Source organism: Carlito syrichta, unplaced genomic scaffold (assembly GCF_000164805.1).
Source record: "Carlito syrichta isolate Samal-C Ts95f unplaced genomic scaffold, Tarsius_syrichta-2.0.1 Scaffold227717, whole genome shotgun sequence".
Taxonomy (NCBI): Eukaryota; Metazoa; Chordata; class Mammalia; order Primates; family Tarsiidae; genus Carlito; species Carlito syrichta.
Window position 1 is genome coordinate 17,301 of NW_007171813.1, and position 18,752 is coordinate 36,052.

The following is an 18,752-nucleotide window of genomic DNA, read 5'->3' on the forward strand; positions in this document are numbered from 1 at the left end:
CAGGGGTGGAGGGGAGAGGAGAGAGTTGATTTCCTAGAGAAGATTTTGACTCACTGGAGAACAAAGGAATTTAGATTAAGAAAGGAACGGAGGTCAGGTGCAGTGGCTCATGCCTGTAATCCTAGCACTTTGGGAGGCCAAGGTGGGAGGATCACTTGAGTCCAGGAGTTCAAGACCAATCTGGGCAATACAGTGAGACCCCCCCCATCTCTATAAAAATAAAATTAGTCAGATGAGATGGCACACACCTGTAGTCCCATCTACTTGGGAGGCTGTGACAGGAGGATCACTTGAGCCCAGGAGGCTGAGGCTGCAGTGAACTATGATTGCGTCACTGCATTCTAGCCTACATGACAGAGCAAGACCCTGTCTTTATAAAATTATTGTTATTATTATTTTTTGAGTTGGAGTCTCACTCTGTCACCCAGACTGGAGTGCAGTGGCCGCTCCCGGCCACCGCAGCCTCGTCCTGCTGGGCTCCGGCGATCCTTCCGCCTCAGTCTTCCGAGTAGCCGGAATTACAGGCATGCGCTACCACGCCCGGCTGATTTTTTGATTTATTGTAGAGATGAGGTCTCGCTGCCCAGGCGGGTCTCGAACCCGCGGGCTCAGGCAATCCACTCACCTCAGCCTCCCAAAGGCGCGGGATTACAGGCTGAGCCGCCAAGCCCGGTGTAAAGTTTTTTTTAAAAAAATCTTTTTAAAAGCTCAGTTTGGTCTTACAAAGTTTTGCTTGAGTTAGTCATTACTCTTGACTCATACCCAATATGAAATTACATGTATTAAGTACAGTAAAATGCTTCTGTTCACTTGATAGGGCAAGCTTCTCTACTCTTTCTTAATTTCAGGCTATATCTCGGTTCTGACTATTCAAAGCAAAAAGAGAGAGCAGCCCATCTCTAAACTAATGAAGACCAGACACACATGTACACACACATCCCTAAAGCAACCCAGGGGTGGGAGGCTTGTTTTCTTCTATTTTTAAAGGCTGTTTAAAATTCAGTCAAAAGAGGGGCTTTCCCTTCACAGAAATATTTTATATTTAATTTATATTTTTGGAGTGACCTGGAAATCTGTCTAAATCATTCTCATTCTAAGTCGAGAAACTGGGCATTTGGTATACATGGAATTACCCTGAGGAAGGTGAAGAGACAGGTCCCTGGGAGAAAAACAACTGCACATCCCCTAAAATAGAATGGGAACCATACGATGTTCACACAAATGCATGTGGGGGCTACAAAACACCAAGTTGGAAAACACAAGAATTTCCTTGGCCTCCAATGTTCACCTGTGATCATGTCCTGGGCCTGGGCATCCTAATTTCTAAGAGCTGGACATGCCAAAGAGAACACTGTAAAGGGTGTTTTCCAAGACAGTGTTAGGGAGGATGTCAACTGGCAAGAACATCTGTACCACATGCGCTTATACACCAAATTTATTTTTCAACATCCAGAACACCAGATTATGACAGATTAAAAAGAAAGCACCCAAAATTGCTACACATTAATACCTGAGCAGAGACAGAAGGCAGATATTCATCTATTAAACCTACACCATAATGTTGAAACACAGGTTCAAACATTCACTACACACTCTACAGAGTACAATAAGTAGCACTTTTTGTGAATTACAACCAGTTAAATGTAATAATGTTAATTATACCACACAAAAAATAAACACAAAATTACACATAAGTGTATTTAATACACCATACATTGTACAAAGTACTGGAGAAGTCATGCATGTTTAAATGGAAAAGTCCGCAAAGCAACAGTCAGTTAGACTATACTACAGAGCATGTTCCTTTGCACCTGTTATGCACTGTTACTATGCACTGCACTTTCTGGATGGGAACAAAATCATCATTTGTAAATAAATGATTACTTACTGAGCCTATCTCAGCATAACACATAGTTTGTCCTCTATAAATTTTTAACAGTATAAAAACTGATGCAGATTGAGAGTCATTTATTTTATTACATACTCTTACCCAAACTACTTTCATGTCAATTTGGCCATGTTTTAAGAAAGATATTTTCTTTCTACATATTTTTAAAGAAATGCATATTTTGTCTTCAGCAGGAGGCAGTGGAGGTAAAAAAGGAAAACAATGTATTGAGTTTATGTTCAAGATTGAAACTGAAAAACATACAACAAACTGAGTATACAGAAGTGTGAGCATCTTTAGCAGAGACCATGATTGTCCTGTGAGTGGAATCCTTTGAATTTTAATAGAAATTATATCCATTAATTTAAAAACCACAACAAAAATGCAAGTCTGCATTTCCATGAATACTGGAGTCAGTTCTGTGTTGATATCTTAAAAATGATTAGAGAAGTGGGGGAAGTAATGCTAAAAATATACTACATTAATCTGAGTTTGTTAATTATTGAAAAATCATGATCAGGTAAATTAACCTTAGTTGATCAATCAAATACAAGCCTCAAGAATTGGGGAAAAAGTGAGCACAGGTTTTAGGTAGTATTCATATCTGTGAGAGATGACTCATGAATAAGACAGAAATTCTTTCTGAAGATGGTTTTTCTATGTGTAACAGGTCCAGAACAGCAGCACCACCTTCTTCTAGGATGATTTTTCAGGAATTTTAGCCAAGTTTAATTTTCTACCTCTATGTAGCCTAAGTCAATTTTAATTCAAAACGGGAACTCAGGAGATTAAGGGAGCCTCTAGAAGAACAATTCTGCAAATACTAAGGGAAACCACAGTCAGCTTTAGTTTTAAACTTTCATGTCACCAACCTCTAAGATAAGGATTTGGGGTCAATTTGAGAAGACCACCCATAATAAAATACACAGTTATAAAATTACAGGGCATTTCTTTATAATTTTAAGGCACAGTCTGTTTTATCCCAAATGACTATTAAGTTCAAGGTCACAGTGATGATATATATTTAATTTTGGTCTGGTTTCTCAAGGGGAACATTGCTACATTTTCAGTTGTCACAAGTTTAAGAAACTGTAATACAATCCCTTCAAAATAACATATTTAAGTCATTTTTACATTTATAAAAGTGCAAATATGTAATACAATTTCCTAATTGATACACACTAAAAATTAGAGTATTTTCCCACTGCACAGTAAAGGAAGGGAAGGTTATTTCTACCAGTATTCCAACAAATACATATTGATGATATGGAAATCACGATTATGTTGAACATAGGCATCTCCTACGTAGGATAAAATTATTCAACACAGAGGATACACTTAGAACAAAATGTACACTGAACTTAGGGCTTGCACAGCATCTGTTACTAATATCACCCATGGTCCCTAGATAACTGGGTAAATTAAGTCAAGGCCAAACATTTAGCCATTTGGCTTTCTGCACGGTCTCCACTTCCAAGGGATGTGTGCAAATGCATCAACTGCCCTGGGCAGAAGAACAACAGCAAGTGGCAGTGAGTGACATGCAGAACAAAAGTTTCCTTGGAATTTCCATGGGGAAAAATTAAAGTATTTCACTCAGATGAGCACAGTAGTTTCTCAGCTGATCACATCTCTACTTTTCTCCATAAGTACACCACCATAGGAATTGAATATGTTAGCATTAATATCCTGTATTATAATATTATAATATTTTCCTTAAGATATGCAGTTTAGAAGGTTGAACTATGTTAGGCTCCAGTGGACAATTTTCCCCTGTGAAACATGTGCCTGTATAAAGTGACTGAATGGAAATACATAAAAGAAATTCCACAGTAAACTTCCAATTATGTAAATGAGACACCTGAACTAAAAAAATGGCTTGTACAACAAAAATTAATGCTTTATATCACAAAATAAATCTGAAGCCCAGTTACTTCAAATGATCAATTAACTGCTGACAGATCATTATTGGGTGAACTTTTACCCAATAAAATCAGAAAACATTCAAGAAATCAGACAAAATACAACACACTATGCTACAAACCTTGAATATTTTCAAAAAAAAATTAGGGTATGGAATATAAGATTGTATGATTTACATATTTATTATAAGTCCTAGATGAAAAATACTGAAAAGGTTATTTTTGCTTTCATCCCAATATGCTAAAAAAAGTTCATTGGCACAAATATCCAGAGGTATTTTACAGTTTCATTTAGCTTTGGAGGCAAAGTGTGTTTTGCTAACCATATGGATATAGCTATATAGTTTCCAATGTAGAGTTTTATGCTATAAAGAATTCAAATGTTTTTTCCCTAAAAAAGGGATGTTAAAAGTCCAATATGAAACAGAACAAGTGCACACGAAATACAAAATATACCTATCATCTATTTGTTCAGAAACATTTTTTACTAGTAATATTACTACTATATAAATACTAAAAACCAAAATAACATTTAAAAATAACATATGATCTTTACAAAAATGGCTACTTTTAGACTTCCTAAACTAAGATTGTAATTCAAATATGCAAATAAATTATACTAACTAATCAAAATACACCAACAGACTCAGTTTTTCCTAAGTGTCCAAAATTACATGCACACAACGAGGACACACCAACTCTGACTTGATATACAAGTCCTAGACAGAGTCATCAGAAATTAATGATCACTTGATACTCCAAAAAAATCAAGATGTATCTTAGAATATCACCTTACTTTTGAAAGACAGATGTAATCAATTTAGGTGTTACATTTCCACTATAATGGAGTAACAGCTTGTCTATTCTCACTTCCAAATTTTATTGTTCTAAAAACTAAGTTATTAGCATACAACAAATTTATATAAATTCTGTACTCATAATATAACTTATCAAATAATCTAAGTTCTTGTGCATTTATAGAACACACATTTGGACTTGGATTACTGGTCTGAGATTTTCTTCCTATTATCCTTATTGAAAGTAAAGAATGTGAGTGGCCACACAGCTCTCCTATGTCCTCGCCTATTAGAACTCACTATGAAAGAATGTAGAAATGATGGGCATACTTTTTTTTTGGAGTTGGAGTCTCACTCCATCGCCCAGGCTAGAGTGCAGTGGCACGCTCATGGCCACTCCAGCGTCGAATTGCTGGGCTCAGGTGATCCTTCTGTCTCAGCCTTCCAGGTAGCCAAAACTACAGATGCATGCTACCACGCCCAGCTAATTTTTTTGCTTAATTGTAGAGATGAGGTCTCACCAAGTTACCCAGGCTGTTTTCAAACCTGTGGGCTCAGGCAATTCCCTTACCTCGGCCTCCCAAGTGCTGGGATTACAGGCTTGAACCAATGAGCCCAGCCTGATGGGCACACTTAAAGCTCATTACAGAATGTGAAACATTCTTTGTTTAAAAAGCCTGGAATAACATTTATGCTCCAATCATCTTACTATTTTATGAAAGTACCTTTTACATTTACCTTATTAGGTAATGAAGTTTCCTATCCTGGCAGGTCTAATTTCATAATACGAAGAGGCTTTCATTTCTTCCTCATTCTGGCACATGGCATGTTCTCCAAATTGTTTATTATCTAATAGACTTCACAAAGCATTGTTTCCTACAATCACAAGTTCATAAATCTGACACATCGAGAAAACAAAAATTGATGATGATAAAAAATCATCAATAATGCCTAGTTATAGAAGGTCTCAATACATTTAAAATTTTTCCCAGACAGAGCACAAGTGGCTCAAGCCTGTAATCCCAGCACTTTGGAAGGTTGAGGTGAAGGGATTGCCTGAGTCCAAGGGTTTGAGATCAGCCTGGGCAACTTGGTGAGACCTCACCTCTACAATAAATCAAAAAATTAGCCAGGTGTGATAGCATGTGCCTGTAGTTCCAGCTACTTGGTAGGTTGAGGTGGAAGGATTGCTTGAGCCCAGTAGGTCGAGGCTGGGGTGGCCATGAGTGTGCCACTGATCTCCAGCCTTGGTGACAGAGTGAGGACACCAACTCAAAAAAAAAAAATTCCAAATGATTTTTATAGCCAATTACTCAAATTTCAAATTCAGCTCTGTAAAGTTTTGCACTAAACCTAATAATGATGCAAGACATTATACTAATTTGGATCTAATGCCTAAGATGAAAATATAAGCCAACTGACTTATCTGGGCAAAATTCAATCTCCCTAGCTTTTCTCAATATCTTTATATTTCCCCATTTTTCCAGAGCTTTCAAGAACTAAATTGAAAACTGAGTTTTGCCTCCTTTTACTTCCCTTGACCACCTTCCATAAGAGGGGCTGAGGAACAGTGAGGTGAAAGGCACACTATATGCTATGAGTGAGAAGTCTGAAGAATTCAGAAGAGGACAGATCTAGATAACAATCCAAACAAATCCTCTGCCTCCCACCAGTGTGTGTATTTCATGAAAATGTTTAGTGTCTACATGAGTGGTAAGACAACCAACAACAAACAATTACTAGGCCTATGGTAGTTTTTTATTTTGTTTTCCTCACTTTATAATAATGTATATATTAGTAGAACTCACTCAAGAAAAGGTATTCCATCACATACATCTGAATTTATCTGACCAAAATATTACAAAATTAAATATTAATCAATACATGATCAATATATGTTGAAGAGACTCAAAATCAATGTTAGCCAGGCACAAATGGCTTTTTTAGAATCACTGCTTTAAATATTTCATTCTGGTGACAACCAGGAAAAGAAAGAGTTGGCAGAACCTGTTCGATTTCTGGCATGAAAAAGATCCAGAAAAAAGTACATTAACAATATCTATTACATCATCAGTTCTAAATTACAATCAGTAGGAACTCCTTAGGAAGCTTTAGTAACACTGAAAGTGCCCAGTGTTCTTACCTGTCCAGTCTATTTGATCTAGTTATCAACAACAGGATCTAAAAGTTATTCTATAAGCACAAAATTTACTCACAACTCAACAATATCTAAATAAGAATGCCATAACAGTGGAGCACAGAAATTTGCTGAATTAGGTAATCTCTAACTGCCAATAAACAACTTCATGTTTAGTAACACTGCTAATAGGACTGGGCTGTTTTAGCAGCTAATAATACAGGCTGATGACAGAAACAGTGTGTAATTTGAAGGCAAAGTACTTCCTTTTTCTCAAGTGATAGAAACATCAATTTTGCAAATTTTCAGAAACAGCTTACCCTCTTGTCTGTGGTAGCTATTTGAGTTTAAAGTGCATCAGGACTTGATGGAGACCCTGTCAAAATTTAAGTGTGTGTATACACACACAATATATATGTGTACATCTGTATGTATATGTATATAATGGTTAAAGACCCAACCTACCATAGTTTATAAAATATTTAATTAAAATCCTTTTAGTAGTTCTTAAAATGAAATATTTGGTTGGCATAAATAGACTTTAGGACATGGCGATAACTACATTCATATGAAAATATTTTAGTGAGAATTAGTGTGCCTAGGCCACTACTTTAAAAATCAAATGCACTACTCACAAATTGGAAATTTAGGCTTGTTACATTTGATTTGTGAGCAGTACTGACTACACAAGGAGACTTTAGATTACGTAAACATAATATAGCTATAAAGAGAAGATCCAAATTAACTAATTTTCCAAAATTCTTTCTGTATATGGACCTAAGTTCAAATTCAGAAACAGTTAAATGATACATTCAATCTATAACTTGCAATACACTATAATATCAGCTGGCAAAACAAAAGATACAGTATGTAAAAGTTGTTTATGAGTGTGTACACAGCTAATTTACTAGTCATAGCAACATAGGCAGATGTGCCCCTATTTACAAATGTGTATGTGCTATGCCATGGGACAAATGTATAATGAAATAAATTCTCCTTTTCCTCTTAGCTGAAACACATAAGTGTTTTGCATTTTATCCCTTCTGCCACTTCTCTCCAACAAAAAGGAGCCTGGTATGTCTGCCATGTCTCCTATGAGGTTACCACTTCCCTTTGATGGTCTCAACAGCAAAAAATATGAAAGCTGAACAACAGGCATGGAGGTGCAAAAGACAATAGAATCAAGTGAATATCCATGAGGTGAGAGCAAGAGCCTCTTCAAGTGGGCCCTGCTTCAAGTGCAGACCAGGAAGCAAGGGCCAAAGAAGGCCCAAAAGGGAGGGAGTGCTGCAAACCGTGAAGTGGGAGTGACCCTCTGTGGGAGCAACAGCTGAGAGTCGGTAATGGCTCCAGATGCAATGGAGACAAGTGGTACTGGAACTCTAGGACAGTCCTGGGTACTCATAAGGACATATGTCCACACGTGTAACTGTGGACTTGCCAGGACTGAAGAATTTTTTTACTTGAGAGACTTTCGGCATCTATAGTATACACTTCTCAAAGAAAAACTCTCTCAGCCGCATTTACTCTATCCTCAAGCAAAGAGGATACTTTTTCACCTTGCTCCATTACCTTCTTTCTGCTCTTGGATCTAAAAGTGAAGTAAAATCTGAAATGAAATAAAATAGGAACCTTTCTTTGTCAAACAGTAATCTTAGAAGCCACCCAGGCAGATCAAGATTCCACTGTTCAGCCCTGTGGCCAATGTCTCCAGTTTATCTGGGTAGACTGTCTATAGTTATGCTATTAACAGGTAACAGTTGTCTACTGTTATTCCATTAGTAGTATAAAATCACACATCAAATGTGGTGCTACATACTTGATCTCGTTGATTTTTTTTCCCCCACAAAGATGGTGTGAAATTAGAGTTATTAGTTATTTTAACAATCCATTGTGACCTGAGGCACTTTTGGCAACCATAGGGGCAATGAGTTAAATCAATAGGTATAGACTGAACAAATGAACTGTTTCAATGCCAGGAAGTAAATATCTATGAGCATTTTACAATTTAGATTTAACAACAGATCTCTTTAATTGTCTCCTGATATTCATCAAAAATATTTAAGATTCATATTTGAAAAGTAGGAAGAAAATTTCATTAAGTTTTAAGCTTGAGTCATGTTTCTACCCATAAGTCTTGAATTGGTTACCAGGAAAAAATGTCTCCTTACAATTCAGAGCTCTACTTTCGTAGATATCAGGAGACCAAAACATCTACTTTGTTCACTGAGGCTGCCAAAAACTAACCAAAGACTCTTTGTGGTGATTTAACTTTTGAGAAACCAAACATTTATAAATTTCATCAATCTTTTAAGACTTATTTGTTAATATGTAAACTATATAAAAGTCAAAATAATCCACTGTTCAGAAAACACCTGACGAAATACTCAGAATGCTTAAGGAAAGATTATAAACAATGCTGCATCTACCAAGTCTCTAAGTGATGTTCTCTGGGTAGGGCTGACAGAACAGACTAGGGGATATGCACAGGAGTTCTCAGAGACAGTAGCCACCACATCCCTTCATGTGTTTTCCAAAAATGATTAGTATGTGGATTCCACACCACAAGACAAAACCATGCTGCAGCTACTTCTCTCAAGCATTAAAAAACTAATTTCCTATTTTCAATACTGAAAAAATAGATGTGTCTTCTTCAAAGGATCTTGCTATCCATATTGATGGAGCCGTGTATTCCTCTCATAACTGGCCCGAACAGCATCATTCATCTCCGTCATTCCGTAAGTCCACCCTCACATGAAGTTGCATAACGCGTGGAGTACAAGAGGAATGAAGACAAAGCAGGGAACCCTATACAAGTGTGTGGACCCAAAAGCAATCACACCGACGGCCAGAGGGAGCGGAAACTGTGAAGCAGTCTTCAACAGTTTACTGTAAAGGGACAGAGGAATACACACTGTTATGTAAACTATACTGTGAGCTGAAAAGAAATATGTCAATCTTTTATTCAGTTTGGGGAAAGATTAGTGTTCTAAGTATTTTAAAATGAATTTTGTATGTAATGAATTTACCTATCCATAACTTTTAAAAAGATCAAACCCATCCTATTTTGACTAGAAAAGGGAAAAACATTTTTGTCTGAAAAGCAGTTTTAGTCTTTTAAATTTCAATGAAAGTTGGAGTTTTATTCAGTAATTGTACCTCTAGAAATTTATCCTAACAAAAATGATCAATAATGCTCAATGAGGCATAGTTACAGAAATTTTTATTTTAACCCCACTTATAATAGAAAAGAACCAAAAAAAAAAACAAACCTATCTTAAATTCCCCCCAAAAGGAAGAGATAAGACACTAAATATTTTAAAAAGAAAAATACTATCAGGAAAAGCTTTCATCTTTTTACTCTGAAAAGAGAGAAACTGAGGATAAGAGGAGTTAAGAACATAGAGCCTGAGGACACAGCTATTAGATGGAAAAGCTAGGATTTAAACCTCAGGTCAGCCTGACTCTAGAACATCTGCAAATGTCTGCCAGAATCAACTGAAAAGGTTCCAGAGCAACCAGTGAATGTAAGTCAGGTTTGTTATGGAGAACTTCAAACATACACACAGGTAGACTAACAGTATGCTGAACCCTCACACACAAATTACCCAGCCTCCTTATCAAACTGTGACCAATCTATGTTCCTATTCACTTTTCTTGTACCTTTTGGAAGCAAATTTTAGACATCATATCCTTTAAGGGTTAGCTTTTATTTAAAAAAAAAAAGTATTATTGTATCTTAACAAGTAAGAAAACAGGTCTAATATATTTGCATATAAATCATGATACTGTTATGGCTTCACTTTAAGGAACAGTCAAATCAATTGGGAATAAAGAGTATGCTCCAGACATAACATAAAGGGTGATAAAGGCCAGGGACAGATGTGAGAAAAAGGAAGATTAAACTACTATACCTTGATTTTATTGAAACAGTGTAAGTATTTCCAAGAATTGCCATAGTTGGAACAAGGATAAATGCCAAAGGTTTACATGGATCTGGATTAAGTTTAAAATAATACCTATAATAAAATGAAAAAAATAAAAAAATCAAAGTCCTGATCATTTTAAATCATCAGGATCAATCAGATTAAATAATTTTTTAAAACATTCAATAGCAATATGGATATAAGAGCACTCGAAACAGCTCATTAAATCTCTAATAAGTAATTTTCGCTCTAGGTCATCTCTGTACCCAAAGTTGTATATGGAGAATCACACTCAGAAACTATGAAAGGAAATGAAAATATCCAGTATAAAAGCACTTCCTTTCCCTAACAGGCACATGCCTATATAAAAAATTTTTAAAAACCCCACATTATTTAAAATATATTAACGCTGTTCTATAAAAAAAAGATAAAATGAAGGTTTATATGAAGTTCACTGTCCCTTATCTTTTTAAAAATCCAGTTCCTCTCTTGCATTTAGTGTCAGTAAGATGTCTAAAGCCTTTCAGGATCATTAGTGTGTGCCACAAAAAATTCTGACTACAAATCTGTAAACAAAAATCTGGATCTTGACTACAATAAGGGACAAAGGAAGGATATTAACATCTGGTAACCTTTGATTTGATTTATTGAACTTATTCTGGTTCTGTCAACTTAAAAAAAAAAGTACTTCTAGTATTGAGATTAACCTGAAAGTATTATATAATTTTTGAAAACTATATTGAATAAGTATTCAACTACTTTTTGAATAAGGTGGCCTTTTATTTAGCAATTTACCAATAAATAAAAATACAATTCAATCCTTTGGGCCAATTTTCTTGGAAAGTGATATTCACATAGTAAAAGAAGAAATATGAATGAATTAAAAATAAATTTCAGGTAATATACAGCTTCTTGTTCTTGAGGAACTTTCATGAACCATTAGGACTCTAGCAAGTCTCTACTTAGGGATATTTATTGTCTGAACCACATAAATAATATATAAATAAACACACCTAAGATTCTCTAACCAGTAAATGAGAGACGGCATGCTGAGTAACACAACCCATGTTAGTAAGTTCATCACAGTGCTGTGCATGCGGAGACTGTCTTCAGCATCACTAGCAGATAAGCGGAGATGCTGGGCAGAAGTGTCTTTATGGTGATTGAATTTTTTCTCACTTCTTCTAGAGTGTTTGGGATTCTATAAAAGAATAAAGCAAAAATATCACATCTAAATAAATAAAAATAAATTTAAGATATTATCTTATGTAAAATCATACTCAATTTAACAGCTAAATAAGTTCATCTTTCCATTACCAAAATAATGAAATTATCTTGTTTAAAAGTTTTGTAAAATAGTTACAGTTATAAAACTTTTATTCCTTTTCTTTGCCATTTTCACTGCTGGGAATAAATCTTCTAAGTAATTATTCAAAATAAAAATTATAAGACGATAATTTTTAGCAATAATAAAAATAATGCAAGTACTGAAAAAGATGAAATTAAATTTAGTATGATTTAAGTCTATTTTAAGATTCATTAGGTTCATTTTTCTGAAAGTTACTTAAACACATAATACTGTATCTTTTAGACACTGTAAAATCTTAACTTAAAAAAAAAAAAACCTCATTCATATTTTCCCATGCTCTTTATTTAAAGTTATACAGAGTTTTGAAAATGAACCTTACCACAGGCTGGCTATTTTTCAAAGTTGTTAGGATGGCTTGCAGATGAACAATCTAGGAAAAAGAAATGATTCTTTTAATTTTACTTTTATTTTGAAACAAAAAGTATATAAGCTTTTTGTATTAAAACTAAGAAATGCTGTAATGCAAAATTTTACAAATTTAAACTGAAAATTCATTTAAGCATTTAAAAAATAATTGTTTAGAGACCACAGGACAATAACTATACATGCTTGCTATCATGGATAAAAAGACAGAAATGGAAACAAAATAGAGGACAATGTCCTGCTAGGGCCAGGTTATATTTCCACACCTTTTAAATTGTGTACAAGCTTGCTTTTGAATGACACCTTGCTACAGCAACTTAATGTGTCTGTGAGCCAAAGATCTGATTATATTCAATATAGTAAAATAACTTAATATATTTTACATATTTTAAAATCTCTGAAAATCTGAACCCAATTATATATAGTGGTGAAATGTTTATAAGAATCAGAGAAAAATCTGTAAATCTAATGTATTAGGTTTCCTTAAATTAAGTATTTGAGAAAGTTTTGCTTATTGGGTCAGTTGTTTGAAATACCTAATTAAAAAGACTAAAAATATTATATAATAAATCAAAGTAGCCCTAAATAATTTTTTCAGATGCATATAAATTTCCTTTGGATAACTGAAAATAATCTATAATATCTATATATCAGAGTTAAAAGTAGAGGCAAATATACCTTTGTTTAAAAAAGAAAACAAAGTTTCCACTCTTATTTCAACTATCTATAAGATTAATGTGGAGAGTATGCACTTGTACATCCTGAATTTAATAAGCAGGAGAGGTCAGCCGTCTCAGAAATGTTTTTTGCTTTCTCCGTAAAATTATTAGCCTAGTTAATCATCTTTGGATTCTTCAGCAGCAGTTGTAACATTTTACATTCTCTTAGTGTGATTATTGCCAGCTTGATCCCACTTTTTGTTTGTCTCTCATCCATTTTCAAAGAGAGATGTGAATAAAAATTGCTCCAGTAAAATGATAAAAAAAAAAAAGCTAACACTTGGAAGAGCAAGAAGCAACTGGAAACAGATTACATCTTCTCCCTCTGTTTTATTACCATAAAATACACCAACTGAAATCAATAATTTCAGTTGTCTAGTTAACTGTATATAATTTAAATAACTAAGATGGTTTGTAAAAATCTTTACATTTAAACCTATCACATAACAGAAGGTTACAACATGGTTAATTTTTTTGTTAATGATGTCTACTGGACATTCTAGGCCTGCTTAATACAAAGTTTGACCATTTGCCTTCACTGGTCTGACATACCTTAAACATGTAGTAAAGATAGGAGAGAAGTATAGCAAGTGCTCCACAAGTTATCCAACTAACTGTGATCAGAACAACTGTCAAAATGGGCAAGTCTGGTGATAGCATCTTGATATCTTTAGGAAGTTCAGAGGGTCTGAAATTACAACAATAAAGTTTTAAAACTATATTTATCCAACCACATATAAGAAGAAAATTATATAGTATGCTCTCAGCTTCTACTGCTTATTAATATGCAAATACCACAAGGTAAACAGCAAGGTGTTGTTTTTTTTTTTTTGAATCAGAGTCTTACTCTGTCACCCAGGCTGGAGTGCAGTGGCATGCTCATGGCCACCACAGCCTCAACCTGCTGGGCTCAGGCAATTCTTTCACCTCAGCCTTCCAAGAAGCTGGAACCACAGGTGTGCACCACCATGCCCAGCTAATTTTTTTATTTATTGTAGAGACAAGGTCTTGCCATGTTGCCCAGACTCGTCTTGAACCCCTGAGCTCAGGCAATTCTCTCACCTCGGCCTCCCAAAGTGCTGGGATTACAGGCATGAGCCACCACACCTGGCAGTAAGGTATTTTTTAATAGAGGCAGGTGGTTCCAAATATTTGACTTTAAGTTCTTTAATATACCGTGATAGCTCCTCTTCCACTTAGACACACTATGACTGATAAATGAACTAAGGGAGGAAAAAACATTACCAAAGATAACCATTAAACCTCTGCCATGCATCTCCCAAATGGATAGAAGGAGAAACAATTTTCTATTTCGTAAAGGCTTTAGATCACTCAGACGCTGATGTCCTGTCAGAATCCCCTGTCTGAAGCACCACACCACATTCCCCTCTGTTGCAGGAAATGACATGACATATCTGGTAAGGAGAGTGGCAATGAGAATCAGATTGGTGATTACGAGGAAAGCCTATTGGTAACTTCACACTGTGTCTTTGAGGCTATAAAAAAACTCTAGGCAATGTTTTTTGAGCCTTTATACATCTCATCTAATCTGATGCTAATATCTTGATTGGAGTCACTTGTCCTCAGGTTTGATTATAAAAGTCAGCATACAAAAGCACTACCATGCAATAAACAATTCCTCCTGGGAAACTTGTCACAAAATTATGAAATTTTTAAAAATACCCATGTCACTTGTCAAACTTTAAAAAATGAACTCTTGAGCATTAAAGTAAAAATCAAATGTAGCATCTAACTTGTAACACATGACTGGCTTTTACAAAGACATAATTTGGAAACTAACCCATACTTTTGCTAGTTATACATTTTTCCTTAGAAAATAGTTCAGTGAAAACAATTTAAGTTCCTTATCAGAAAATAATTGCTTTCTTAACTAAAGCAGTAAGAAAGCTTTGAATCACTCACTCTTTACCTTTTCAAAGCTAGCCACAATGAGGAAAGGAGCCTCACAGATGCCGAAGAGAGCAGGTCACCCCAGTAGGCGGTGCACGTTCCAAACAGAAAGAGAATCAAGGACACCAGAGGAAAACACATGCTCTGACTTGTCAGAACGATGACATCCAATTCTGGTAGCAACAACATGTCCCATAATTCCTTAAACCATTTATACCTGTGGACAAAAGAAAACTAAATTAAAGCAAAAAACCCCCAACAACTTTAAGGATTTAGTATTTGAAGTGTTTGACCATTCACTGGGTGGTCATAAAGTTCCATGATACTTAATTTATAATTATACTGAGAAACAAATTTTTAATTATTTTATGGAACAAGTCATTTGTCTTCCAAGGGAACCTACTGAGTTCTGAGTATCAATATAGATTTAGTTATCCTCACAGGAAGTAATGTGGTTTTTGTTTGTTTTTTATAGAAAACCAAGAGTTAGTTGTAATGATGGAAGAAAAGAGATCTAAGTAATGATTCTTAACCAAAATTCACAAAATATTAGTAAGTTAAGAATGGAATGTTCACTAGGGTAGAGAGGTCTAAAAAAATATACTTTGGGAAGTAAGAGAAAGTGATCAGAGAGGCATTGCTTTATTAGTATACTATAATGATTTGTCTTTGAATCTAGCATACTTAGGTATAAGTATGCTATATATACCTAATTGTAAACATTGAAGGCCTGGTATCTTTATAGTCTAAGTTTAGATTGACATATAAATTCGATAATTATTTTTGAAATGATTATGACTATTGAAATATATTTGCTGTAATTATTAGGCTTTTGCATAAGAGAAAATAATCACATTCAATGAAACAAGTAAATCACCAAATGTGTATGAAAATTTATTTTGCGTTGTGGAACCACAATTTTTTATATAAAAAAATTAAAATCAGTATCACATATAATAAAACTTACCCCAACAGAAACTTAATCATAATTACAAAAGGATCCACTTTGTATGGTTTGGCTTCTTTATCCAACATGGTAGCATACTCTAAGCAATAACCTGGTGATTGAAAAAAATTTATATGCATCAGAGAACTCATGGCACTTAGTATAAGATATATACTGCATTCTCTGTAAGAGCAACATATTTTATGTCAGATCAGCAAGAATCTTCATTACTAACACAGAGACTCTTTTTGAAAGATTACAAATTAATGTAATTCAATGGTTCTTATACAAGAGTATACATTTAATCACTTCTGAAATAAATTCAGGAAGTCAAAGCTGAGGTTTCACTATCTGAATTTTCACAAAGTTCCACAGGTGATTTTTAAAAACAGCTTATTGAATATAATTCTCAAAACATATTATACAGTTCACCTATTTAAAGTATATATATTTCAGAGGTTTTTGGCATATTCAGAGTTGTACATCCATAACCACAATTCATCCTAGAACATTTTTATTATCCCCCAAAGAAACTTTGGTCTCCTTAACTGTCACCCCAGACCCCCATTCCTAACCACCACTAATCTACTACCATCTTTCTCCACAGTTGTGCCATTTCATATACATGGAATCATATATTATGTAGACCTTTGTAATTGGCTTCTTTCACTAAGCAATTTTCAAGATTCATCCATGTTATATTAATAACATGTATCAGTATTTCATTTATCTTTATTGCTGAATAATAATATTCCATTGCAAGGATGTACCACATTTTATTTATTCATTCATCAATGGATGGACATTTTGGTGGTTCCACTTTTTGGCTGTTATGAATAATACTCCTATGATCATTGGTGTAAAAGTTTTTGTATCAGTGTATACTTTCATTTCTTGGTTATATTCCCAGGGATAAAGATGCCAAGTTATGTAGTAATTCTAAATTTGATCATTTGAGGAACTGTCAGACTGTCTTCCAAAGTAGTTATACCATTTTACATTCCCACCAGCAGTATGTGAAGGTTCCAATTTTCCACATCCTCATTAAAACTTGTTATTATATATCTTTTTAAATATAGTTATTCTAGTGGGTATAATCCATACATGACTTTTGATAAGCATGCTTGGTTCAGAACTGCTTCTTTAACGGGTTAGAAATATAATCCTATACTTAAATCCTCTAGATCAGCTATCCCCAACCTTTTTGGCATCAGACAATTTTTCCCACGGACAGTGTGGGAGTTGGGGGATCATCAGGCATTAGGTTCTCATTAGGTGCATACAACCTAGATCCCTCGCATGTGCAGTTCACAATAGAGTTCTCACCTCTATTAGAATCTAATGCTGTTGCTGGCCTGACAGAAGACGGAGTTCTGCTTGCCTGCTGCTCACTTCCTGCTGTGCAGTCCAGTTCCTAACAGGCCAGACCAGTGCCAGTCTGTGGCCCAGAGGTCTGGGACCCCTGTTCTAGATTAACCAACATCAAATATCTCTGGAGTTTCTGTAGACTCTCTAGATGTAAATTCTGTATGTTTGAGAATCAATTATCTAGTCACTTGAAACTAAGAAAAATAAGATGTGTTTTTTAGACTTTCAAAACAAGACAGACATTTATATCAAGTTTGACTGATGTCATACTGTCAGAATAATCTCTTAATTAAAAGGTAGGGTCTAGAGCAATTCATGCTGAATGTCACTTCCCTCTTCCTGGAATACGGTTAAATCAGGTTAAAATGAACATTAGGGGCAGACTGGAAGTTGTATAAGTCACTGAAGGGCACTGGGTAGCTGTAGAAGGATATGGGTGAAGGGATTCATGGATTGCTTTTAAATATTCTGGCCCAACTCTTTCTTCCTATCTCCTGCCTCCCTTAGTTACCATGCAAGTGCAATAAAAGAAAGCTTCAACTTCTGTGAAATGATTCTGACTGCTATGTTCTTGGAGTATTTTGTCCACCATACTATGTGTTCTATATCTGCCTCTCCAGAGCCACACTCCAACCCTTCTCTGCTCAGAACTCTGCGAGGCCAATGTCTGTGAACTGGCTTCTAGTGAGGGTCAGTGAATGGGAGGTACTGGCAGAAGGAAGGGTGGAAAAGGATAAGGTTAGTGTGCAACCCGTCATCTTTTACTGCTGAGCCCCAAGCTGGCAGTGGTTGCAATGTTCCTGTCCCCAAGGCTGCAACTCCAACAATGCTGTCCACTTCTAAAGCCTCAGATTTGTCCCTCTCTTGTCTTGGTACCTAGAATTACTAGATGGCTCTGTTGCTAGTCCAGTATCATCTCTCATAGGTTTCCCTCGATGTGCATAGACCTTTGAAATAGTACCGTTATTAAAACTCAATTACTCCATTCAGTGTGCCTGGATTTAACTGACAGCTGATACAACCCAAATATTCTACTTAATGCCTGCTGTGTGCCGGCACTATGTTAGGTACTGGGAATGGAATGGAGAACAAAGTGAGGCCCTACATTTTAAGAAATTCTCAGAATAGAGAAAAAAAACCTTCAAGGACCAGAGTATAAAATGGAGAAAACAAGTGAGGAATTTTCTTGGGGATATCTTAAAACTTAGAGGATCTCAAACTCCTGCAGATTTGGAAGAGAAGGACCATTAATGTCAAGAACCTGCTATCATCCTTAACCATATGAAGGATGAAAAAGAAGTAGTAACACATTGGCTCATGAAAAGAAGGAGAGAAAAAAGGCAAGGAAAGAGGAAGAGAAGAAGGAAAGAGTGGAGGGAAGGGAATGGGAGGGGGAAGGAAGAGGA

General features: G+C 35.3%; 1 protein-coding gene across 1 annotated transcript in view; it reads right to left on the reverse strand.

Moving 5' to 3' along the window:
- Positions 1-6,343: 6,343 nt before the first annotated feature.
- The window catches only part of PGAP1 (post-GPI attachment to proteins 1), a 40,761-nt gene continuing 28,352 nt past the window's right edge, over positions 6,344-18,752 (reverse strand). The window contains exons 14-20 of the mRNA XM_021709433.1: positions 16,000-16,090; positions 15,052-15,249; positions 13,674-13,809; positions 12,359-12,409; positions 11,684-11,871; positions 10,659-10,763; positions 6,344-9,633 (exon numbers count right to left, since the gene is read on the reverse strand). Coding sequence (XP_021565108.1) covers positions 9,495-9,633; positions 10,659-10,763; positions 11,684-11,871; positions 12,359-12,409; positions 13,674-13,809; positions 15,052-15,249; positions 16,000-16,090 — 908 coding nt within the window. The 3' untranslated portion in view covers positions 6,344-9,494. The remainder of the gene's footprint in view (positions 9,634-10,658; positions 10,764-11,683; positions 11,872-12,358; positions 12,410-13,673; positions 13,810-15,051; positions 15,250-15,999; positions 16,091-18,752) is intronic.